The 26,435-nt window shown below is 32.2% G+C and overlaps 1 protein-coding gene and 1 long non-coding RNA gene across 4 annotated transcripts in view; one reads left to right on the top strand and one right to left on the bottom strand.

Annotated features, from left to right (window-relative positions):
* The window catches only part of LOC114331195 (protein fem-1 homolog CG6966), a 144,421-nt gene that overhangs the window by 45,258 nt on the left and 72,728 nt on the right, over nt 1-26,435 (top strand). For 2 of the 3 annotated variants that reach the window (XM_050661644.1, XM_050661643.1), the window contains exon 3: nt 25,918-25,944. The exons of the other annotated variant lie outside the window; for it this stretch is intronic. In XM_050661644.1, coding sequence (XP_050517601.1) covers nt 25,918-25,944 — 27 coding nt within the window. The remainder of the gene's footprint in view (nt 1-25,917; nt 25,945-26,435) is intronic. 3 annotated transcript variants of the gene reach the window in all.
* Nucleotides 336-1,161, bottom strand: LOC126892175 (uncharacterized). Its single transcript, XR_007700705.1, has 2 exons — nt 849-1,161; nt 336-781 (listed from the first exon to the last, which is right to left on the bottom strand). It is a non-coding gene; the product is annotated as an uncharacterized LOC126892175 (long non-coding RNA).

Genomic DNA, 26,435 nt, shown 5'->3' with positions numbered 1-26,435 from the left:
GCATTGATAAATAGGAAAATTTTTATATTTTTTGTACCGTAATTTCGGGTGACTTTGACTCACTTTCGAAGTTTAAATGTAGATTTCAGTTTTTTGAATACATAAAAGTATGTTTCTTTATTTATGTGTATTTGAGTCTATAACTACTCTTTTGGAAAAATTACACGAAAACACAAAAAAGCGCTTCCTGTATTATAAAAAAAAATAAAAATATGGTGTGCAAAGTCACCCGCTAGTGTCGGGTGACTTTGTCTCAAGCTACATTTTATATTTATTCTCTGTGATTATTATTGTTCGGGCTAAAGTGACCCTACCAGATGAATCAGAAACAAACATTTTGTTAGGTGAAAAAAATTTATTTAAATTTCAAACAAAGAAAAACTAAAACTAACATGAAACTTTACATAGGACCCTAGGTTAACAAAAAACATCATTTCTTAACAAAAAATGAACAATAAAACGATTTACAAGCTTTTTTTTAAATCTGGAAAGAAATATCGGTTATCTACAAGTTCCAATGGCTCAGTGAAATCAACATTAGCCAAGTGGTAGGATTTTCTTATGGAGACTTCGGGCCATTGCCATAAACTTCTTTCACCCAGTACCATTACTTGCACCCAACCGTAACAGTTATTACTACCTCTTACAAATCCATCGAATTTTCCTGGAAAGCTGTCAAAGTAGTCAGATACGATTACGAAGTCTCCAACTCCAATGGAAAGCTTATGTAGATCTTCATTATCCCTATAGCTCTCACTAAATGAAGAATTAGACGAAGTATCTGCAAGTTAATAAACCCTGCAGTTGTTACAAGGCTAAAAGCAAATTTAAAATCAGCATTTACTTACTTTAATTTAATATAGAAGCAACCAATGACCAAAATCCAACAATCAACAAACTGGGACAAAGTCACCCGAAAACCGTTAAATTTTGTAGCACCTTGCAAAATAATATCCGACCGTCTTACTGTCTATGTTTAGACTGAAATAACGATGCACGGAGGTTAAGAATTCACAGATTTTCAATATGCCACTATGCAATTAATCTTACTCTTGGAAGTATTATTGGTTGCCAACCAATTTTTGCAGTCAAAAAATCTTATGTGGAATGACCAAATTTTAGAAATTCGTTTTTTTCGTAACATAACAAGTATTAGCATAATTTATTACAATTTTCAAACAGTTCATATGGTACTGATGGTGCGGTATAATGAAATTTACTTGATAATTTATTGTACAATTGCCCTAGTTGCTAAAATATATTTTTCCCAAAATGAGCCAAAGTCACCCTAGCGGGCCAAAGTCACCCGAAATTACGGTATGTAATGTTTTGTTTAATCCTTGTTAGATTGATAACAAATTTGAACTGCTTATCATTTTTTTCTTTCCAAAAAAATCACATTCGTTACTTTGCTTTTTGTATTAATCAAAGATTTGTTTTGGTCTGATGTTTCAAAGTAGCGAATAAGTGTATAATCAAATAATGAAAATCCGTTAAAATGAAATCATAAACTGCCTCACAAGAATTTCTTGGAAGCGATACTGAAACAAAATTCACACAAATTGTAAACACATGTCATGCATTTTGTTCTTCTCAGCAGTTTAGCATTTTCGACAGTTTATAAATTATATTTGAATAACTGTTGAATAAATTACAACACAAACTAACGAATGTGACACATTTGACATTTAGCGTTGTACAAAATAAATATAAGTATGTACCTTTAGTTATATTTATACAAACAAAAGTATCGAATATACCATTTTCGTCAGTTTGAAGTCAACCAAATGGAAAAATGCTCATATTTGTTAGTTTAAACAGTATATTTCCCGTGCTCCTAATCAAGCTACAATAACAAGAATTTTTTTTCCCCGATTTTTCACATTCGATAGTTGGAAATGGTAGGGACGATATGAATATATGTAATTTAATTTAAAATGTGGGGCGTATAATAAATAAAAACAAGGATTTTGCAGTTTAAAAATGGGGACAATCCCGTTTTTACCATACATTTGGTCACCCTAACTTAGAATAATACATATTCGAAATCAATATATTATATTGTGTGGATTTTATGTAAACTGAAACAAGATAAGTAACTTTTTTAAATTGATTAACCTGAACACTTATTTAATACTGCCGTGCTTAGCGAAAACGCTGTATCTGCAAAAATCTGAAAAAATTAAATTTTTACTTCTTTCTAACCCAAATGTGCATATCTATCTTATTTCCTTACTAAAAATGATGTAAGTTAAGCCAAAACACATTACACACACCGCACCTTCTGCAGTATCCTGTGTAAATGTAGACGAATTCCTAAACAAAAATCGATTTTACTCGAATGTGATGTCTCTGTAGATACAGCGTTTTGGCTAAGCACAGCAGAATACTGATGCCATCAATTTCTGTTTTACATCTGATTGGTTTTTTACTTATTACTATTGTTTTAGTTTCTGAGATGAGATTGTCATATTGAATTCTTTTGCTCTTATGTTAAATTTATGGACTAATTTTTGCAGACTATCTTTATCATGTCCTATCAATATTGCATCATCTACGAAACAGAATATTTTTACCTCTTTGTTTCCTATTGTGTATCCTTTGTTGACACTTTGAGCATGTTTGGGACTTGTTGAGCATAGGGCTCAATGACCCCCCTGAAATATTGTGCTATAAATATTGCATCATCTACGAAACAGAATATTTTTACCTCTTTGTTTCCTATTGTATTGTACCCTCTTCCTTTGTTGACACTTTGAGCATGTTTGGGATTCGTTGAGCATAGGGCTCAATCAGTCCCCCCTGGTGAATTTCTCTATTAGGTATACACAAGATGGATTACATTTTTGAGTCTTACTCTGTCAAATGCTTTCTTCAAGTCAATCAGACATAGAAATACTGGTCCATTACATATTATACTCTAGTGATTTTTCAGTAATTTGCTTTATGCCGAATATTGCATCTGTACACAATTTTCTAGTATGAAAACCCTGTTTGTCTACTAAACTTATCCTCTGATTCATTTTAGTTCTTGTAAAATTTTAGTTGTAAGTTTTATGGTAGTATTTAATAAGTTAATACCTTTATAGCTTTGTGGTTGTTTTTATCTCCTTTTTTGAGTAGTAGAATTAGTTAACAATCATTGTAACCTACACAGTTAGCTATAATAAATATTTGGTTTAAACTAAATCTCTGAAAGAAGACCTATAAGAAGTATACCTGAACAGAGTTAACAAAAACCCTTAATTTCACTTGCACCGCATTAACGAATGTTTGTCGTGTCTTCTCTTGACGGTTGCAGACAACTCAATTTTACTGTATATTGATTTCACATTTAGATGTATCCGAGATGAAAATAATAAAATACTAATTCACGAAAAGGATGTCAAAAAGAGATGGAGAAAGTATTTTGACAGTTTATTAAATGAAGAATTTGACAGACAGCCTGTGCAGTTAACGGAGACAGTAACAGCAATGGTTACCAGAATAACAAACGAGGAAGTGGCTCAAGCGCTCCAAAAAATAAAGAAAGGAAAAGCAGTCGGACCAGATGATATTCCTGGGGAAGTATGGAGAGCATTGGGAGAGACAGGAATAAGTTGGCTAGCAGGTCTATTTAATAGAATTATGGAAGTTGGACAAATGCCAGACGAATGGAGAAGCAGTATATTAGTACCTGTCTACAAAAACAAGGGAGACATACAACAATGCACAAACTACAGGGCTATAAAACTACTTAGCCACACCATGAAAATATGGGAGAGAGTAATCGATAGACGGATACGTGAAGAAACCGAAATATCCGATAATCAATTTGGCTTTATGCAGGGCAGATCAAAAACAGATGCAATTTTCATTATAAGGCAACTGATGGAAAAATACAGGAATAAAGAGACCAACGCTCATATGGTATTCATTGATCTTGAGAAAGCATATGATAGAGTTCCTCGAGAGATTCTGTGGTGGGCACTCAATAAGAAAGGAGTCCCTGGCGAATATGTAAAGATTGTGAGAGATATGTATGAGGGAGTAACGACTAGTGTTAGGACAGGTGTGGGAGAGACTGATAAATTTCAGGTGAAAGTAGGATTGCACCAAGGATCGGTGCTTAGTCCTTATTTATTCTCATTAGTTTTGGACGAGATAACAGCTAAACTACAGGGTAGTATTCCATGGTGCCTAATGTATGCTGATGATGTAGTGTTGATAGGAAATAGTGAAAGAGACTTAGAACAAAAACTGGAACAGTGGAGACAAGCTCTGGAGGAAAAAGGTTTAAAACTTAGTAGGACAAAAACAGAGTATTTGGAATGTTCATTTAAAAATGGAGTTACTACAAATAAAATGGTATCTTTGGACGGTGAAATGATTGTGAAAAGCAATAGTTTTAAGTACCTAGGATCGGTATTACAGAGTAATGAATAGAATAGAATAGAATAGAATACTTTATTGGTATAGCTTTACAGCTGCCATCATAAAGATGGATATACACGTCAGATATACAACACAATATAGTCACAGACACATAATCAAATACCTATACATACACTTAAATTTTAGATTTAACATAATGTACATTGATAAATATGAAAATTATTAATATTAGACAGAACTCATAACAGCAATCTAGTTGCTAAGTATTCTTCTACACTGTAGAATGCATGTTTACATAGTATACTTTTCACAATTCTTTTGAATTTCACCGGATGCAAAGATCTAACTTCATTTGGAAGATGATTATATAGCCTGACCCCCACATAATCTGTGGACTTCTCAAATTTGGATAGTTTGTGACCAACAGTAACAAACTGATTGGCATTCCTAGTTGAGTATGCATGTAAATCAGAATTTCTCTTGAATGAATGTAAATTATGCTTAATATACAATATGGATTTCAAGATATATATGGAAGGCAACGGTAAGATATTGTTATTAATGAAAACTTGCTTACAAGTATGCCCAAAAGGAATATTGAAGATAAGTCTAATAATTCTCTTCTGTTTAATAAACACTGTGTCTGATTTTGTGGAATTACCCCATAACGTAACATTATAAGTAAGGTGACAATAAACCAAAGAATAATATACATTAATGAGAGTTTTAATACTGAGTGTTCTCTTCAACTGTACCAAAGCATAGAATGAACAATTTAGTTTCTTATTAACATATTCAACGTGAACATCCCAACTCATAAACTGGTCCAAGAATACACCTAAAAATTTTATGTTTGGAATATTTACAATTTCAGGAATAGACACAACTGGCATATTTCGTTTGCATCTAAAATGTATATACGATGTTTTATCAATATTCAGTTGTAGCAAGTTTTGTGTACACCATGTTTGGAATAATCTGATAACCCTTGACACTCTATTTTGAAGCTCTACGTATGTATGTGCTGATACAATCACAGATGAGTCATCTGCGTACATTACAATGTGGTCATGAGTAATATGATCGGGTAGGTCATTGACAAAAATAAGAAATAGCAGTGGTCCCAACACAGATCCCTGGGGCACTCCTACATCTACACTGAAGATGTCTGACCTTTCCTTGTTTAATTCAACATAGAATTTCCTCTCCAGAAGATATGAGTTCAATAAATTTAACATGTTACCTCTTATTCCGTGGACATACAATTTGTTAAGGACAAATTCAAATTTAAGACTGTCGAATGCTCTGGAAAGATCAAAGAAGATACCCACTACAAGAAGACCATCATCAAGGTGCCTATAGACAGATTCCATAAATACTTCAGTAGCCCCCTCTGTTGATCTTCCGGATCGAAAGCCATGCTGTTCTGAACACAGTGCATTATTTTTGTCCAAAAACTGTATGATCCTAGTGTAGTAAGCTCGTTCAAAAATTTTTGAAATTACATTTAACAAAGAAATAGGTCTATAATTATCAATACAAGTGTGATCGGATTTTTTATATACTGGAACAATTTTACTTAATTTTAGGTTTTCAGGAAATTCACCTGTGTTGTATACTAGGTTAATTAAATATGCCAGCGGTTCTGATATAACATCCTTGATGTGTTTGATCATTCTTGTGTTTAATTCATCATTTCCAAAAGAATGTTTATTTTTAAGACCACAAATAATATCAAGAACCTCATCAGATGTTACTGGAAAATAAACAAAACTGTCTATAGTCCACCTATGTGATAAAGTACAGTTTTGAGGGTTATTGTCAAGCCTATTTTTTAGTGCATTATTTCTGTCATTGAAATGGCATGCAAAATATTGAGCTAAATTTTTATCATCAGATATTAGTTTGTCTTCAATTTTGAGTTTAATTTTATTAGTACTTTGCTTTCTCCCTATAGTTTTATTTACTATACTCCACATAGTTTTTTGTTTATTATTACTACTTACAATTTGAAGATAATTGAATTCCCTTTTCTTTTCAGCAATAAGATTATTGTATTCCTTCTTGGTAGCTTTATACTCATTCCAGATGTTACTATTATTAGAGTTTTTAGCTTCATTAAATAGGTTTTTTAATTGTTTACTCCTAGCATATATGTCATGATCAACCCAACCTTTACTTTTATGCACGTCCTTACCTATTTTACTTTTAAGGGGACAGTTTGAAGTAATAGCAAAGTTTAAAGTATCCATAAATTCGATAAAAGCGTTATTAGTATTACTTTCATTGTATACCTCGCAAAAACCAATCCTCATTAAGTCTTGTTTTAGGATGTCTAAATTATTATCATTTAAACACCTAAAACACTGCTGTTTTATATTAGATTCCATCCTATCCTGATTACGACCTACAACAATGTCAAAAATAATGGCAAGATGGTCACCCATATTGGGTTGATTGACTTGACAAGTATGATTCATAGTGATATTATTAGTAGCAATGTAGTCAATTTTTGTTTTTGTTACTTTATTGTTATTCATGAAAATACGTGTTGGTATATTTGGGATATTAAGAGACAAACCAAACGATTGAAAAAGATCATCTAATCGAAGTTTTTCATTGCTCTGAATTAAGTAGTTGATATTAAAGTCTCCACAGAGATAAATTTTATCAACACGGTTGTGAAAATGACCTAAAATATTAAAACAATTATTTATAAAAGAATCTAGATTGCTGTTAGGCGTTCTGTACACATTAATGACTAGAAATTTACAGTTACTGATTAAAATAGTCACAGCACAACATTCAAAGCTTTCTTCCTCAGAGAATTTACGGCAATCAACGACTGAGACTGCATACTTGTCTGTCCCAGATTTAGATAAAATAAGAGTTCCACCATGTATTTTATTTTTTCTAGTAAAATGGGTTACTAAAGTGTACCCTGGGATATAAATAAGATTAATATTATCCTCATTACACCAGTGCTCCTGAATACATAGAATGTCAGGTTTTTCAGCATTAGAAAAAAGCTCAAGATTTAAAAGTTTGTTTGTTAAACATTGTACATTAACCGAGATTAACTTCAATTTAAAGTCATTTACTATACGTGAAATAGTTGTATTGCTTGAGGACCCACCTAATGCGACAGCGTCCTCCTCATCTTGAAAAACGAGACTAATGCTCCGCTGGGCCAGATTTCTCGCTTCCATGCATTCTTAATTAAGTCTCGTCTAATGGTCACTTTCATGGATGCATATATGTCAGGTTTTTTGGACTGATGGATTTCGCATTTTACGCCATCTAAATGATTTTCCAGGAACTTTTCTAATTGCTCCGGTTTTGTATCAGGCTTTAGGCGAGTCACATGTAGGTTGATCATTTGTGGAACAGCCTCAATGTTGCAAGGTGACTCGGTACTTCCAACTAAGAACTTCCTCTTTTTTCTATGAGCTACCTGTGTCCACGCACCGTTGCTTGAAGACTCTGAAAGAACCGGAGCATTATTTTCAGTGTTCAACAGATTATGTAAAACAGTTTGAGTTTTGGCTTCTTGCATTGCGGCACTCATTTGTCTTGATGTAATGTATTTTTTTTCATTTGGCACTTCATTTCCAAAGTTTGTCGATGTTGAGGATCGCGCTAGCGTTCCGTCTGCAGGAATTTTAGTCACTACTAATTCAGTTTGTTTACTATTAGTAAGGTCATTAACATTTTGTAGTTGTTTATCATCTTTACCAGGGGAAGTCCAGTTTTTTCTTTTGTCAACGTTAATTACCTTGAATTCAGGTTCTTTAGTTTTTTGTTTTACTTTTTCTTCAAGGAGCTCGTTAGTTCTTTTTAACAATTGATTATTATCAAATAAAATTTTATATTTTTCCTCTTTTTCACTTAAAATTGTTTTTAGAAAATCAATTTCCAACTGTAGGATATGTGCATTTACCTCTTGAGTATGACTTACTGAGTTTCCTTTGGGATTTTCAGATTGTTCACATGTCTCACATACAATTCTAGTATCACATAACTTTATACATTTCTGCTTTTTTCTTGATGAACAAGATAAATGAAAAATACTTCCACATTTTATGCACACTATAACGTTAGTAGTTTTCTGGCAACATTTGAATGCTTTTTCCTTAAAATTCTCATCATTTACAGAGAGGAGTAATTTCACGTGCGCATCGTTCGGCGCCATCTTGATTGTGTGGAGAAATAGATGGAGATGCATGCAGTAGAATTAGGGCTGGATGGATGAAGTGGAAAGAAGCGAGTGGTGTGTTGTGTGACAGAAAATTTCCAATGAAACTGAAGGGAAAATTCTATAAAACAGCCATAAGACCGGCTATGATGCACGGAACTGAATGTTGGGCAGTGAAAAAGAAAGAGGAACAACGAATGCATGTGGCGGAAATGAGAATGCTTAGATGGATGAGTGGAGTGACAAAGAAGGATAAAATTAGAAATGAGTATATTAGGGGAAGTCTAGGTGTGGCACCAATTGATGCCAAAATGAGAGAGCATAGGTTAAGATGGTTTGGTCATGTTCAACTTCGAGACGTTAATCACCCAATACGAAGAATAGCTGAAGTGCAGATTCCTGGAAGGAGTAGGAGAGGAAGACCAAAGAAGACCTGGGGGGAGACGATAAGGTAGGACATGTTGGTAAAGGGGATTAACATTGATATGACCCAAGATAGAATTGTGTGGAGAAATGCAATTAGGGAAGCCGACCCCACATAGGGATAAGGCAAAGAGAATGATGATGGTGATTGATTTCACATTTATGAAGTAAATATTCTAAAAGTGCATTTATTTGATAGCCGATCTACAGTTATATTGTGCAATATAAAATGTTTTGTTCATATTTGCGAACTTAGACCCGATTTATTGAATATAAATTGTACATCTAAAATATTATCTTCTATTTAAAAACTTTAAAATATCCATGGCCAATTCAAAAACTAATTTTATCCTTTCCTAATACTCATTTGTGTTAAATAATATTTTCTTGAAAGATTCTTTATCCAAAATTCCCCTTGTAACCTAGCAATTCTGATAGGATAGTTATTTTGTTTATTTCATTAAGAGCACACAGTAGCGATCAACAGGTAGCAGCAAACGTGGTCCAAGATTGCGAAAGTTCTGCGAACTTTCAAAAGTGAGGCAACAGTGCGTTGGTAATTCGACACTGACAGTGACGTTTATACTATCAAAAACAATAATTTTTATACACATAGGCGCGAAATGTTGCTAAGTCAGTGACGTTCGATTAATTGTTATAAAAAAATCGATTTTTAGTAGTTCCAATGTGACAAAATCTAGGCACGGGATAAAAAAGTTTATTTGAAGAAAGTGTATTTTTTTGTCTTTCTTAATGGCGGTACAGGCTCCTTTTTTCAATATTTTATTTAGTTATATAGTAATTTCCACATACTAACATATTTCTGAAATTGGGCTCTGTACCGCCATTCTTTATTATACCGGGTGTCCACTTATATTTTCCCCCATTTTAACTGCCTATAACTTCTAAACGACTCAAGCTAGAAATATGCGGTTTTCGCTGAAATGTTTTATTTTAGTAAAATTTTTGTCTGAATGGATTGAATTTTTTATATCTCTTTCAAATACGAAAAGAAAAATGGCGGATTTTTGAAAAAAAACGTTGTTGACTTTTTTTTTAATGGAACACCCAGTATATTTTTTTGTAAATTGAAAGAAAGGTCATTCACCTATCCATCGATAAAAAGTTTTTCAAAATCGGTTGTCAAATCACTGAGTAATTAATTTTTAAAATAAGAGGTGCAACGTAGATATCACATACCTAAATAACATAACTAAGCGAATTGATGTGATTTCCACATTGCATCTCTCATTTTAAAAATTAATTGCTCAGTTATTTGACAACCGATTTTAAACAAATTTATATCGTTGGATAGGTAAATGACCGTTTTGTTCAAGTTTTTATGTAAATGACCATTTTTTATATCGCTTTTAAATAAAAAATGGCGGATTTTTGAAATAAAAAACGTTGTTGACTTTTTTTATTGAAACACCCAGTATATTTTTTTGTAGCTTGAAAAAACGGTCATTTACTTATCCAGCGATATAAATTTTTTTAAAATCGGTTGTCAAATAACTGAGCAAATAATTTTTAAAATGAGAGATGCAATGTGGAAATCACATATAATATCATTTTGCTTAGTTATGTTATTTAGGTATGTGATATCCACGTTGCACCGCTCATTTTAAAAATTAATTACTCAGTGATTTGACAACCGATTTTGAAAAACTTTAGATAGAATAGAATATATGCTTTATTGTCACTGAAAATTTTTACAATTTTATGGACAAAGCTTACATACAGTCAAAAGAAAAATAATATCAACAAGAAATAACAAATAACAACTACAATTCAATAAAATTAGATAAATCGTCAATATACAGTAAATAAGATATAAAACCAAAGACAAAAACAATTAATTGCAAAATTTATATACATTGCAAATTGAAAGTTGAACATACTTACAACAACTAAAATACAACATTAGGAATTGACAGTTTAAGCTACTGCGTATGAAACCCAATTTTCTTAGTTATTCATTAAGAAATTCTTCTATTGAATAATATGGTCTTTCAGATAGATAGGCTTTTGTCAGTTTACGGAATTTTGGGAAAGATGTTACAGATTTAAGTTGTAAAGGCAGATGGTTGTAAAGTTTTTTTGCGAAATATAATATAGATTTCTTTACTAACTCAGTGCATGGGATCGGTAAATAAATATCAAAGATTGAATTTCTGGTGGATTAAAGATGATTGGGCCTTGCTGGAAAGGCATGAAGGTGTTTACGAATTAAACAAACCGTTTCTAGAATATATAAAGATGGAAGTGTTAAAATTCCGTGATTCCTGAAGTAACTTCTGCAATGTGTAGATCTTCTGAGGCCAAACAGATACCTTATTGCTCTTTTTTGCAATTTAAAAATAACCTCAAATTGAGCAGCTGTACTAGAACCCCAAAAAGGAAGACCATATCGAAGATGAGACTCGAATAATGAAAAATATGTTATTTTAGAAGATGCTAAATTGAGTTCCCTTGAGACAGATCTTATTGCAAAGCAAGTTGAGGCGAGTTTCTTACTTAACGAATCGATATGAAGGGACCATTTGAGGTTGCTGTCTAAAAAAATACCAAGAAATTTTACAGAATCAACGGTACTGATCTGACTGTTATTAAGAGGCAAATGTTGAAGAGCTCCTTTATAGGATAATGCTACTGTTTTATCTACATTAAAAGAGAGTAAATTAGAGTCAGACCAGGTCTTTATCGTCAGTAGATCCGAAGTTATAGTTTCATGAAGAGATGCTATAGTTGAGTTGCTCCAAGTGATACTGGTATCATCAGCAAAAAGAAAAATTTTCCCATCGATTTTTAAATTAGTGATGTCATTTATAAAGATAAGGAACAGAAGAGGACCCAATACTGAACCTTGCGGTACTCCACATACAATGTTTTTGAGACTAGAGTCAGTATCATTTGCTCTAACTAGTTGTTTCCTATTATTCAAGTAGGATTGGAACCAATTCAAAGAAATACCTCTAATTCCATAGAAATTTAGTTTTTTAATCAAGATGTCGTGATTTACACAATCAAAAGCTTTGGCATAGTCACAGCAAACAGTGGCAGTATAAAAATTATTGTTTAGTGCTGGATAAACCTCATGTAGTACAGAAAACATGGCATCAGTGGTACATTTATTAGTTAAAAAGCCGAATTGATTTTGAGATAAAATGTTGTTATCAACGATAAAAGACATAAGTCGAGTTTTAATGAGTCTCTCAATAATTTTGGAGAGTACCGGTAGTAAGGCAATAGGTCTATAGTTGCAGGCATTAGATTTTTCGCCATTCTTATGAAGAGGAATAATAATGGCTGTCTTTAGGCACTCTGGAAATTGACCTTTTTCGAAGGAATCATTAATTAGTGAGACGAGGATTTCCAACACATTTTCTGTGAGATTAGAGAAAATTTTTATAGATAGTCCATCAGTACTACAGGATGATTTGCTTTTGATACTACATATTGATTGTTTGGGTCAGTTCAGAGTTATCGACTGGTTTTAAAAAGAATGAATTCGAGACCTTTCTTGAATTAGGGAGATAGGAAATGGGATCTTTTTGCGGCAAAAAGCAATCTTTATATCGCTGGATAGGTGAATGACTTTTCTTTCAATTTACAAAAAAATATACTGGGTGTTCCATTAAAAAAAGTCAACAACGTTTTTTTTCCAAAAATCCGCCATTTTTTTTCGTATTTGAAAGTGATATAAAAAATTCAATACATTCAGACAAAACCTTTACTAAAATAAAACATTTCAGCGAAAACCGGATTTTTCTATCTTAAGCCGTTTAGAAGTTATAGGCAGTTAAAATGGGGGAAAATATAAGTGGACACCCGGTATTACAAATATGTGTGCCAAATATCTCGACAAAATATTCAAAATTAGAGCCACAATCTTGGAACGCGTTTGTTGCTACCTGTTGATCGCTACTGTTTGCTCTTAATACTAAGATCATGTGATTGAGGTCGAGGTCTGGGTCTTTTAGTTGGACGATTAGTGTATGTACTTATGTGAATCCATGGCAGTAGACTGTGAAAAACACTGAGAATATGGAAATGCTTGACTCGGAAGGGCTTGACTTTCGAGGTGCTAATTCTATGGATAATTCAAGATAATGATTTGTTCCATTTGTATAAGATCTATCAGGGGTTAGTTTAATTGATTCATTATAATGTTAATTCTCTTGAGACATGATATCTTTGTTAGTTTTTTGCTTCAGGTATTCAGTGCACAGTTGTAAATTTGTGGTTGAATGTGGGTTTATTAATTGAGCTTTCTATGCATTTGGAGGCTAAATGTTCACCTTTAGATTTGAAGCATCTAGATGTAGACATATTAATGTTATATTTTGTAAAGGACAGATTATTCTATACCTACAATTTCATTAAATCATCAGTAAATCAATCAGTAGACAAATTTCAATATTAGCAACCAATCACCAACTTTAAGGTTGTTAGACCATTTTTGGGTGCGCCCTTAATATGCAAATTAGTGCCTTCTGAAATGATGGAACCTCTACATCTTTGTAAGTACATATATTTTCTCCTAAAATAGACCAATCATTTATATTCTATGCTATTTCATTGTAAATACTTTAAAACAACTTTTAATAAAGTTGCTGTTGTATACTTAATAGTGTTTGATCATAACATTATAGGATTAGATGGATTTGTTTTATGAGTGGAAATACTTAATAAAATCTTTTTGCATGTGCACTGTGTAATTTTCTATCTATCAAATCATGTGTCATGTGTTAACTGCATGTAACTTAAATAACTGAAAGACAAATAAATGATTGATGTTGAATATCTTTTAGTATGAGACGATAAGTATAGTTAATTCAGAAAAATCAATTTTTAGGTTTTGATAAGTTTGTGTAGATTTTTATTAACTTTTGTCACTGAAATACTGTTACAACTTTTATATTATATTGCATATTGCTCTTATGTAGCCAACAATAGTTTCTGTCTCTGTCCAATGCGGCCCTAAACAAGGATGTTGAATTAGGGCCGGTACAGTCCCATATATTTTTAAGCAATGATATCTGTCACCTACCAAGACCCCGTTTTCCCATGGATGATCAGTTGACTGAGACAGTACTTTTCGTTTATCATTATGTGTCCCAGGCACAGTATATAGAGGTTCCACAGTAAAACCACTCCTCTGTCGGCGCTTTGATCTCAAGAAGTAATACCGACAGTACGCAATTGGTAATTCACCAGTGGTGGATGCGGGTTTTCCCTGTTAAAATCCGTACGTTTCAATGCGACTAGCAATGCGAGAGTGGGGCAAAAGCGACTAAGAACATTGCGCGGTCGCCATGCGCGACTACAGATTTTACTTCTAATTTTTCGGAGAGTGGTTCTACTGTCCCTCTTTATACTGTGTCCCAGCCCAGGTATAGTCGGTTCGCTAAACTCAGACACCACTGGCTAGTGATTTTAGTAAATAATTTTGCCAAGATAATTCAAGATCCTCCTATAAAGCTAGGGGCTACATTTGGTGGCAAATATGTAGCTGCTATTGTTATGTCATATTTTTTTCATTTGGCACTTATACTGCCTGGATGCCTTCAGTCTCTATATTTTCTCTTTCGAAATGAGTTAGATTATTTTCCCCGTCGAGCGTAGATTGCCAATTCTGCCCTATTTAACAGCGCATGGACTGGCAATATTGGAGCATAGAATGGCACTCCACGCGTCGTTGTATCCCAGTTTTAAGCCGGGATATACTCCGGTCAACTTACACATCCGAGGTTACAAAAATTACCATCAAGCTGAAAATTGGCAGGATTGTTCAAAATACCATTATAAATGAAATCTAAAAAGTCCTCATAATTCCGACCCGAGCTAAAAAATTTACACGGGGTCAAAGGTCACCAAATATAGTTTTTAGCGATTTTCAGCGAAACGGTAAGTTTTATCATAAAATTTGTTCTAACAAAAAATTTAGATTAGATAATTGTCGAGAATTTTTGAGATACAACGATACAAAAAGTTGTAATCGTCATAATATGCGCACATGTTTCCACACCACCTTAGTGCACAGTGTTCCACCAACACCGTAGTGTATTTTTTTAACGTGGTTTCCCCAGTAGGCCTATTCCACGGATCTTTTATGATTTTGTTTAATTTGAAGCTATTGAATAATTGATGTTGGCAAGGGTTAAAAATGATAAAAGTTATAAAAAGCGGTATAAATTAAAAAAAAAGGGAAATTTATCCAACTGGTTCATAATTTTCTAATACTTCTGCTTCCTCCTCTCCTTGTTCTTCTTCCTCACCTTCTAGTTTTTCTTCTTCTTCTTCTTGTTCTTCTTCTTCATCCTGGGTGCAAGTAAATTGTCCCAATAATGACAAATCGCATGGCTCCTCGATAGAATCAAATGAATCCTCAATTCGTGATTCAACATTGGAGCACTACCAGTTTTGACAATTAGTGCATGCCACCGAACAAAACAGTCACAACTTTTTTGCAACCACATTTAGCGCTACATCTCTTTTTACAGTTGCAAAAAATTGTGTTCAGGAGTTTTTCCGGCGCAGGTGGGAGTAAAGTTTGAATTGGTTCTAATGAACTGTCGACTAATTTTCATCCCCAGTCTTTTGGATTTAGCTGATAACCAAACCACACTTGGTCTTGGTAATATACCCGAAAAAGATGTTGATGAGCAGCCGCTGAGGTTGGAGGAAGACAAGATAACTGCACTAGTTTTTTATTTCTAGTATTTTAAAAGAAACATGCATAACGAAACTTATTTAAGCACACAGTTTTTTTAGGCGCTCCATACATAGAGAGAAGAAAGCTAATTCCGTTGGAAATAGCTTCTTGTGGAGTTGAATAATTAGTTTTTTTTAAAACTTCAGCACATTCAAGTAAACCTTGTTTTTCAAACATTTTAAAAACAGTCGTTTTACCGCTCCTGAAAAATGCAGATGTATCACAGCCAGTTATTGCGTGTAAAAATAGTATATGATTTTGACACTTTACAAAAGTAGATAAACTTTTCAATGAATATATTTCCGATTGGAGTTCGAGCAGTGAGTAATACGAGCAAGTCTACATCTTCACCTACAACAATAGTTTTAGATATTTGTTAAATTAAATTGCTCTATGACTGTTTCAATTATCATTACGTTAGCATCATTATTTACTGATATATTTACCGATATATTTTCAGCAGTAATTTTTTTTTCAACAGCATATTTTCAACGTTTTTCCTAGAAAGTTGGCTTTCATTATAATGTTCAAACCCTTCTGAGAAAAGAATAGGTAGGGTGATTAGATTAGCCGACGTACCGATAGAACGTGTTTATTCCGACAAAACCCATCTTTACAAATTGAATAAGACGCATAAGTAAGAAGAATTATTATTAAGTTAATACTTTGTAATATCAATTTACTATTTTTGTTAAGAATAAGCCGTAAAATTGGAATAATAATTATTATTATTTTCGCGTTACATTCACTTTGTAAAGATTTTTTTGTTGGCACTGTAATATAATACAGCTTATATATTGCATCCCTCGGTAGACCGCAAGCTGTATAGTAGAAACATCATATTTATAATATCTTATATTTTTATGTGTAATATAAGTTAAGTTAACCGATAGAATATTATGTTTACTTGTATTACAGCTTCAGTGATGTATATAGACTAAGAGCCGCTATAAGTGAAAATTCTTAATCATTTTAGGCACGACGGGACCCTATAACTTAAATAGTAGAACCTAAAAGAAAACGTTTAAACACTGTGCCGTCACTTTTCAGTGGCACATGCGTCTACAGTGGCGCATCAAACTTTCCACTTATGGACGGGATACATAAATTAAAAAATACCCTCCCTAATTACCAGAATTTAATTTTTTTCATTTTTTTAAGTTTTATGTGATTAAGACATAAGATTCATCGTAATTTTAACCCACCACCCCCTTCTCCCTGCCCCCACCATCAAAAAGTTTATTTTTCGATTTTATTTTTTTTTGGTGGGATGCAATCAATTTTAAAATTTTAAAAAATTTACACGCATAGTTAAGGATTTTATAAAACACGTCTATTTTTTATAGACCTGTAGGTTGAGTGTACATAACCTCAAAGAAATTTTAAAATTTTTTTTTTGAAAAAAAGTATATAACTTTTTTTTGGGGATAGCTGCAGATCTAATTTTTTCTTAGTCTTGTGTATTTTATCAAACACTATATTTCTAATTTTTTTCAGATTTTTCTGTAACGTTGGTCACCTTCAAAAATCCAAAAAACTGTTTTTTTAAGGGGGTTTTGGGGGGTTTGAACGTGTTTTTCTGATTTTTAAATATTCTAAAGAACTCAGTTACTTCAAGTTACATATAACCTATAAAAACAAAATTGATTTGATATATTATGAAGTCTATAAAATAGGGAAAATCCCCTAAAACCCCCCAAAAAAACAGTTTTTCGGATTTTTGAAGGTGGGGAGACTTACGGAAAAATCTGAAAAAAATTTAAAATATAGTGTTTGATAAAACACACAAAATTAAGAAAAAATTAGACCGGCAGCTATTCCTCAAAAAAAGTTATACGCTTTTTTGAAAAAAAAAATTTCTTTTAATTTTTTTAGGTTATGTACACTCTACCTATGGGTCTATAAAAAATAGGCATGTTTTATAAAAGCCTTAACTATGCGTGTGAGTTTTTTGAAATTTAAAACTGATTGCATCCCACCAAAAAAAAAAAAATAAAAACGAAAAATGAAGTTTTTGATGGTGGGGGCAGGGGGAAGGGGGGTGGTGGGTTAAAATCACGATGAATCCTATGTGTTAATCACATAGAACTTAAAAAAATAAAAAAAATTTAATTCTGTTAGTAAGTTCTGTTAATTTTTAATTTATTTATCCCTTCCATAAGTGGAAAGTTTGATGCACCACTGTCGACGCATGTGCCACTGAAAAGTGACGGCACAGTGTTCAAACGTTTTCTTTTAGGTTCTACTATTTAAGTTATAGGGTCCAATCGTGCCTAAAATGATTAAGAAATTTCACCTATAGCGGCTCTTAGTCTAATATACGTGGTGTACGATTGGTGTTGATGACGATTAGAACTCTTCAACTCTTTGAATCGTTGTATCTCAAAAACGGTGGCTCTTAGGAAAAAAAGTGTTAAGATATTTTTTATAGATAATCATCTAATATACATTTTTTGTTAGAACTAATTTTATGATAAAACTTACCATTTCGCTGAAAATCGCTAAAAACCATATTTGGTGACCTGTGACCCCGCGTAAATTTTTTAGCTCCGGTCGAATTTATGAGGACTTTTAGATTTCATTTATGATGGTATTTTGAACAATAATGCCAATTTTCAGCTTAATGGTAATTATTGTAACCTCACTCCTATTTTTGAGTCTAACTAGACCGGTCTAATATTCTAGTTGTCAATTTGTTATAATACTCTAATCTTATTTTTTATTGATTTCGACGTTTTATCTAACGGCATGTTTGGAAACAAATTAATCATATCAAAAATTATTAAACGATTACTACTACTGACCTGTGATCTTGATCATTTTTTTAGAAAATTTTTCCGTATTATTTATGATTATATCATCAGCTTTATTTATAAATGTTTGCATATCTAATAACTATTTTGATAATTTATTATAAGGAGAACCAATAGGACAACAAATACGTCTAAATTAAGTATTTTCTTTTTAAAATCTGCTAAATCTTCTTCCGAATATTTCAATGAAACTTTACAAGTTCTGGCTCTGTTCCAATTTGAAGCATGTGCGAATTTTAACTCATTAAAATTTGGCTTTTAATCAAACAGAATATCGGGTATTTTTTTTTTCGCTTAAAAAACTTGCCTCGAGTGATTTATTCTGATTTTGTTATATGTTTTCTTGGTGCTACTATAGTATGCGGTCTACCGTCGAGTTTCTACTATAGTTTGTGGTCTTCCGGGGGATGCGGTGTATAAGCTGTGTTATAGTACAATGCCGATAAAAAATCTTTACAAAGTGAATAAAACGCATAAATCATAAGAATTATTATTTTAATTTTACAAATTAATATGAAATAATATTTAATTTGTCATATCAATTTGCTATTTTAGTTGGGAATAAGCCAATTGTTTTGCTTATCCCCAATTAAAATAATAAATTGATATGACAAAGTATTAATTTGTAAAATTGAAATAATGATTCTTCTGACTTATGTTTTATTCACTTTGTAAATATTGTTTTTGTCGGAACTGTCTACATGTGAGGCTAATCACCATAATCTTTTCTCAGAAGGGTTTGCACACAATAATGAAAGACACCTTTGTAGGCGAAATGTTTATTGCTAAGTACTAATAAACATTTATACTACTACTATTTAGGAATGTACCATAAACTTTATGCAAATTTACTTTCTTTACTATTATGCAAATAGCACTGTAATCTTTTGCCAGGGTAAGTGCAAATATCAACCCCTCTTTTCAAATAAAATGGCCTGGTAGATTTACAAAAATTAGTTAAGCCTTTATTTTGCTCCAAATGTTTATTACTTGTGAATAAATATTTTGCAATATACCTATAGAGAGAAATTGTAGAGTGAAATACTCTACAAGAGTTTTCTGAAATACTCGTACAAGAGTTTTCGTGCATTTTATTATTATGCAAATCCTTCATTGAGATCGCAACTTCGAGGTACACCACATACACCTTTTTCTGTAAGGGTCCAGCTCTTCATGCCATACAGCAACGTGGAGACTATGTAGCAGCGTATTATAGCCCAGTAAATGAACGGGAAATTCGGCGATACCGTGTAATTTTCAGGGGCAACTCCGAATTGCATGAAAATTTGGATTTAGGTTCTACTTACCCTCCACTTCGAAGTTGAAATTGTGTCGTTGGTTGCTTTTACTTGGGGGGTGACAGTCACCCCTTCTTGGGGGTGAAAAAACATATGTTCAAGATAAGACCGGAAATGGATAAATTGACTGATTTTAAGCAACTTTTGTTATATAGAGTTTTTTACTTAAGTCCAGGGGTGGGCAAATACTTTTAAGCGCGGGCCAAAATGAAATTTTCAAAATTTCTGCCGGGCCAGAATATACCGTTTTTTCCTTGATTAAAATTTTTTTTTGACATAAATACTATAAGTATCATTTTAAAGCATTTGGACTGTTAATAAGAGATAATAGTAATAATAAATTGTCTTAAATAGTACTTGGGTGTACCTACATGCGAACAATTTGTGCCCAGTAAATTATGTCACGCAATTTTTAAAGAAATATGATCCATTTGATCATTAAAAGTAATGGTCATTAAATAAATAATTTAATGAAAGATTTTATTTTGTGATTTATTTATATCTTAGCGATATAAATAATTTATATTGATACATATATAGATTAGGACTTTCTTTCGTGCAGTAGGCCTTCCTTCCTCTATGTCGAGGATGCCCATTCCTGTCTTCTGTTTCCTGTTGAACCAGGTTTTTGTGTATATAATACTTTTGTGGATAACTCTTGCTAGTTGTAGTTTACAGTTTCTTCCTTTTATGAATTCAAATTAGCCCTCCTCTATGATTCTTCTTCTTTCCGTATGTTACATCAGTCTTCTGTAGATGAACTCTAATATTTTTCCTACACATTCCAGTAGGGATAATGGCCTGTAGCTTTCTGGTTTTCTCCCGTCCTTCCTTGGGTTTAGTAGAGGGACAATCTTTTCGTGTTTCCACTTGTTCGGCAAATACCCATTTTCTAGGCAAAATCTAAAAATGTAGTACAATTCTACTATCATTTTCTTCGGTAGTTCCTTGAGTACTATATTATGGATGTCTTCCACTCCTGGAGCTCTGATTCCTTTAATCGTCTTATGATTTTAGCAACTTCTGTTGGATTTAGGACGTCTTCTTCCTCTACTAAAAATTGGTTTCTTCTTGTTATCCTGTCGTATTCGTTGTTAACTTCTTCGATGGTTTGTTGATCTGGCATATTCTGATTTTGACTATGTACTTCTGCCATTCTTCTTGCGATTGCACCCACTTTTCCTTGTGTTTCGAAGGGGTTTCTTCCTCGTCGATTATTTGGGGCATGTTTTGTTTTCTTCTTTTTTTGGCTCTCAGCATTTTCCAAACATGTCCATGATTTTCTTCTTCTTTCCTGATGTTGTGCCATTTGCCCTCGGTGAGGCTGCTGAGTCTTATCCTTATTTCTTCAGAGAGTTTGTCCCCGTATGTCTTGAATTCTTCTCTACTTATTCTTTGGAATTTCCTTCTGGTGCTGTTTATTTCCTTAATTAGTTCTTTCGGTTCGTTCGGGATGATTAGTCCTCGGTTATTCGTAATTTCTTTCGGAGAGAAGTGCCCCTTGCACGATCAATTCTATGTAGTCAGCCAACCCCCGCTTTACGAAAGTATGTTGCATACTTTAAAGTAGGAATATGGTTACGGCTGTTCGAAATTACAATACTGTTTATTATTTTTATATTTCATTATGTATATGAACACTACGCACACTAATATTGTTGATTCAACAAAATCGCACAAAAGAAATTAAAAAAAGTTTAAAAAAAAATTTTCAACGGGCCAGATAAAATAAGCAAAAGGGCCGCATCCGGCCCGCGGGCCGGCTTTTGCCCACCCCTGCTTAAGTCAATACTTTTCGAGTTATTTGCCATTGAAAATGTTGATTTTTCGACAAAAAAACTACGTTTTCAGACGGTTTTTCGCAAATAACTCAAAAAGTAAATATTTTATCGAAAAAAATATCCTTAGCAAAAGTGTAGCTTATAAAAAACCATAAAAAATGGTGTATCAGTAAAGTCTATCAATTAAATAAAAACAAAGTTGTAGCTCATGAAAAATACGTTTTTATTCGTCTAATTCCAAATCGAATATTTCAAGGTAAAATGACTGAAAAATTAAGCACTTTTCGGGAAAAACACATTTAAACTTTTTTAAAGTGTTTTAAAAAGCTTTGCTATTTTTTTTTGTAAAACATCATGAAAATCTCGCCGTGTTTAGCTCCCCAAATGAAATTAATCGCTACCGCATTACAAACAATTTACTTACCTATCTATTTTTTATATGATCTGTCAGTCTCACCGGTTTAAAGTGTTTATTTTTGAAAGGGTTATAATTGAGAAAGCTTGAATGGGTCACTAATCACGAGTGTATGCAAATTTTGAACAGCCATATCTTAACCAATTTTTGTCTTACGGAGAAACAAAATAAAACTAGCATATTTATAATAGCAAAACCTACATTTTTTTACTCTTTAAGATTTTTCTTATCACTAATACTTTTTAAGTTATTTTGAAAAAATGAAATTTTTCAAAAATTTTTAGAAAATTTTTTTTTACTATAAAACCAAATGTTTTCAAAAATAAGCACTTTAAACCAATCAAACTTACAGATCATATAAACAATACACATACAGTTAAAATAAATGGTAAAGCCAAACGATTAATTTCATTTAGGGTGCTAAATAGAGGGAGGTTTTCACTATTTTTTTACCAAAAAAAAGGGGCCAATTTTTTTTTCAGTGTAACTCGTTTATTTTTGATGCTGTAAACCTTTGTAAAAAACAAATAATAAGCTTTTTTCGATACTTTAAAAATGTTAATAAGGTTTTCCCGAAAAACGCTTCTTTCTTCGGTGATTTCGCGTTGAATTATTCGATTTGGAATTAGACGAATAAGAACGTATTTTTCATGAGCTACAACTTTGCTTCTACTCAATTTGTAGACTTTACTGGTACACCATTTTTTTCGTTTTTTTTATAGGCTACACTTTTGCTAAAAATATTTTTTTCGATAAAATATTTACTTTTTGAGTTATTTGAGAAAAACGGTCTGAAAACGTAGTTTTTTTTGTCGAAAAATCAACATTTTAAATCGCGAATAACTCGAAAAGTATTTTCTTACGTAAAAAACTTTATAAAACAAAAGGTGCTTAAAATAAGTCAGTTTATCCATTTCCGGCCTTATTTTAAACACGCGTGTTTCACCCCCCGAGAAGGGGTAAATATCACCCCCCAAGTAAAAGCAACCAACGGCACAAATTCAACTTTGAAGTGGAGGGTAAGCGATGCCGCAGACTGCAGACTTTTTAGTCGGCCGATAGTTTAGTCGGGTTGGGCTGTTCCCAGTGTTGCCAATCGCATTTCTCTAGATTATCCGATGATCGCTCGAAAAATATCCGATTTGTCACGAAAAGGTACGCTAGGTCAAAAATTATTCTGTTATAAAATAAATGTTGCCAATGTTATTCTTTTAGTCCCCTTAACAACCATCAAATAACAAAATCCGTTGTTCGTACGCCAATCAGTTGATTGTTATCAATTATCATTAGGGTAATTAACATAATTTATTGATTAATTAATTATTAATTATCAATTAACGTAATAATTATTAACATAATTGATTAATTAATCAATTAATCTCATAATTGTAATCAATTATGTTTTCAGCAACCCAATCAAAGTTGACATTGACAGTAAGTAAATATTTGATAATGATCAGTTGATTCCATTTCTGATTAGCGTTCGAACAACCGGCCCTTTAATCTACTGGATTCTCTATTTCACAGTTTAAAAATTTTCGTTTATAGATGAAAATCTCGTATCCTAGCTGATTATTACCTAATTCATGTATGTAAATACTATTTACTTACTATTATTATATTATTCGTATTTTGTATTATCGTAAGTGTTAAATTCTAAATAAATAAATAAATCTAAATATTTCATTATTTGGATGGTTATATTAATTTATTATAATTATTTAAGTAAAAAAAAAACACTTCTAAATATTATTTTATTAAAACGTAATAACTACCTAAAACTAGGTACTGGAAAAATAAATAATAAATAAATCAATACAAAATAAACTACAGCTACATTAATAGCATAGGCGCAAAATTTCTGGTCAATGCTTTTAAAATGCATTATTTTTTTCGAGTCCTGAGAAAGCTAAAAAGTATTATTTAAAAATTTAAACGCATAATGGAAGATTACATTATTACCGAGGGCCGAAAGTCCCTGAAGACTTCTATAATTTTTATTCTAATATGTTACAGGGGTAAAAGGGAAAGAGAATATTAAGAGTGATTTTTAATTTCAAATATATCATTCAAAAGAAACATTTTGTTTATTCTAAGGAACTTTCAGCCCTCGGTAATAATATAATCTTCCATTCTGCGTCCAAATTTTTCAAAAATATTTATTAGTTTTCTCAGGATTCGAAAAAAATTAATACGTTTAAAGATTGGTCCGAAATTATGCGCCTACGCTCTTTTAACAACTAAATATTTATTACAACTAAAACACTAGAAACAAATTTGACAGTCTTGTAGTTATTAAGGTATCAAAGTTATTATTCATAATACCCGTGGTGCGTTCAACGTTATTGCCCGACTAAATAATTTTTATAGGCAAAAAATTTGAAGGATTTTTGAGTTAATTAGTAGATATCTAGATATTACTAGTTTGAAATAAGTAGATTTTTCTACAAACACTATTCCAAATGCATTTTTCTGTACAATTTTATGTTAACAAAATTAATATTTTCTCACAGAATAACTGAAAGTAGTGTGGAGAAAATGACGCTTCTGTGCCGGAAAGTTCTTTTCTGCTAGTAACATTACATTCCTCAAAAAAATCATAAATATAATTAGGTAAGTATAACATGTTTTGATGAAATGGTTTTGTTTAAGATATTAGATTTGATAGAACTTTACAAAAAAGAACTAGATTTAACTACATCTCATGTCCGAGAAATCTGGAAACGTTTACTTAAGCACTGCACTACATAAAATGAAATTAAAACTAAATCGTGCGTGAATTAGCTTTCATAAGTTTAAAGACTAAAAACTAAAAACTCATAAATATCATCCGACGGCAGACAGTTTTTGAAATTTGAATTGGATTAGTATGCCTTAAGTGGATGCGCTTGTGCATTTAAATTCTAAACAAAAGAATCGGCACATGTCCCTTTTGTCAAAAGATGAAAAGTATCGGATGTCACTAACATTCATCCAGTAGAGGCTATTTATAAAAGTTTGGGTGGAACCAAATAAAATTAATGTGTTGTTGGTGTTGGGAATATATGGATGAGAAAGTTTTAGTCGATCGTAGATACACTGAAAAATATCCGCAAATATCCGATTTATTTAAAGATACGAAGAAGATACGACAACTCTCAAAAAGGTACGCAAATCGGATAATTATCCGCCGATTGGCAACACTGGCTGTTCCTATCTCCTATTAGCGTTAATTGTCGGCCGAGACAAAATCGGTGTAATGTGCGCACCTGCATACCTCTCTGTACTGATTAAGAACCCAACTAAACTATCGGCCGACTAAAAAGTCTGCAGTCTGCGGCCTCGCTTAATAGAACCTAAATCCAAATTTTCATGCAATTCGGAGTTGCCCCTGGAAATTACACTCCAAAACGGTCATTTATTGTGCTATTAACCTGATTTTAAGGTTTAATGTAATATCTCTATTCATGAGAAATTTCTTTGGTTGTTAGGAGGCTCTGGCCTTTTCTATGCATATTTTTATTTCTTTGTCTGCATTATAATGTGTTTTAATTGTTTTAAAAGTTTTTTACATTGTAGCCAGCAAATATTTTTGTATACAAAATATAAAATGTGTATAATAAATCAATTTGTCTTCGGATTTTCAGAAATTAAAATTGTTGCAACAAAAATTAATAATTCATGCCAAACCCCAGAACTTTTCCAAAAGTAACCCATTAGAGTCTCAAAAGGGACTAAAATAGGAATCGCTATTGTTAATAATAATGGTTATAGTAGTTGGTAAGGTAAAGGGATTAGTAGTTAGTAAGGTAAAGGGATTAGTAGTTAGTAAGATAAAGGGATTAGTAGTTAGTAAGATAAAGGGATTAGTAGGTAGCAAAGGTAAAGGAATTAAAATAAGAATCGGCTTTATTGTTATAGGTACGGCTACAACACCAATGGGCACAGGTAAAAGTCTTAAATTCACATTTTTAGCGGCAAACTATAATAAAATCCACATTTGGTATAAATGTGTAAATACAATTAATAATTAAAAAATGACTTTTTTACAAAATAAAAAAATTCGGCCCGGCAGATATTATTTTAGATTTTCTGAATCGTTCGAAACAAAAAAGATCTTTTGTAATTTTTCTCTTAAACTGATCGTTTTTGAGTTATAAACCATTTTAAGCGAAAACGAAACGAAAAATGTCGATTTTCAAGACTCAAAAACGCAAGTAAAAAATATTATTTTTGTAATTATCAAGTACCTAAATTCAAGTTCAAACCTTCTATCATCTCCCGATAATAATTTTTGCCATATTTTATTCTAAAATATATTTTTTTAATAATTGTTAATGAGGAAGACTGCTCACTTCCCTTACGGGAAGACTGGCGAATGAGCTACATTAACAACTAAAAAACAATGTTTTAAAATGAAATAAGTCCAAAATACTTAT

Source organism: Diabrotica virgifera, chromosome 9 (genome assembly GCF_917563875.1).
Source record: "Diabrotica virgifera virgifera chromosome 9, PGI_DIABVI_V3a".
In the NCBI taxonomy this organism is placed as follows: Eukaryota; Metazoa; Arthropoda; class Insecta; order Coleoptera; family Chrysomelidae; genus Diabrotica; species Diabrotica virgifera.
The sequence above is the reverse complement of the archived record's forward strand: the minus strand, read 5'-3'. Positions and strand labels throughout refer to the sequence as shown.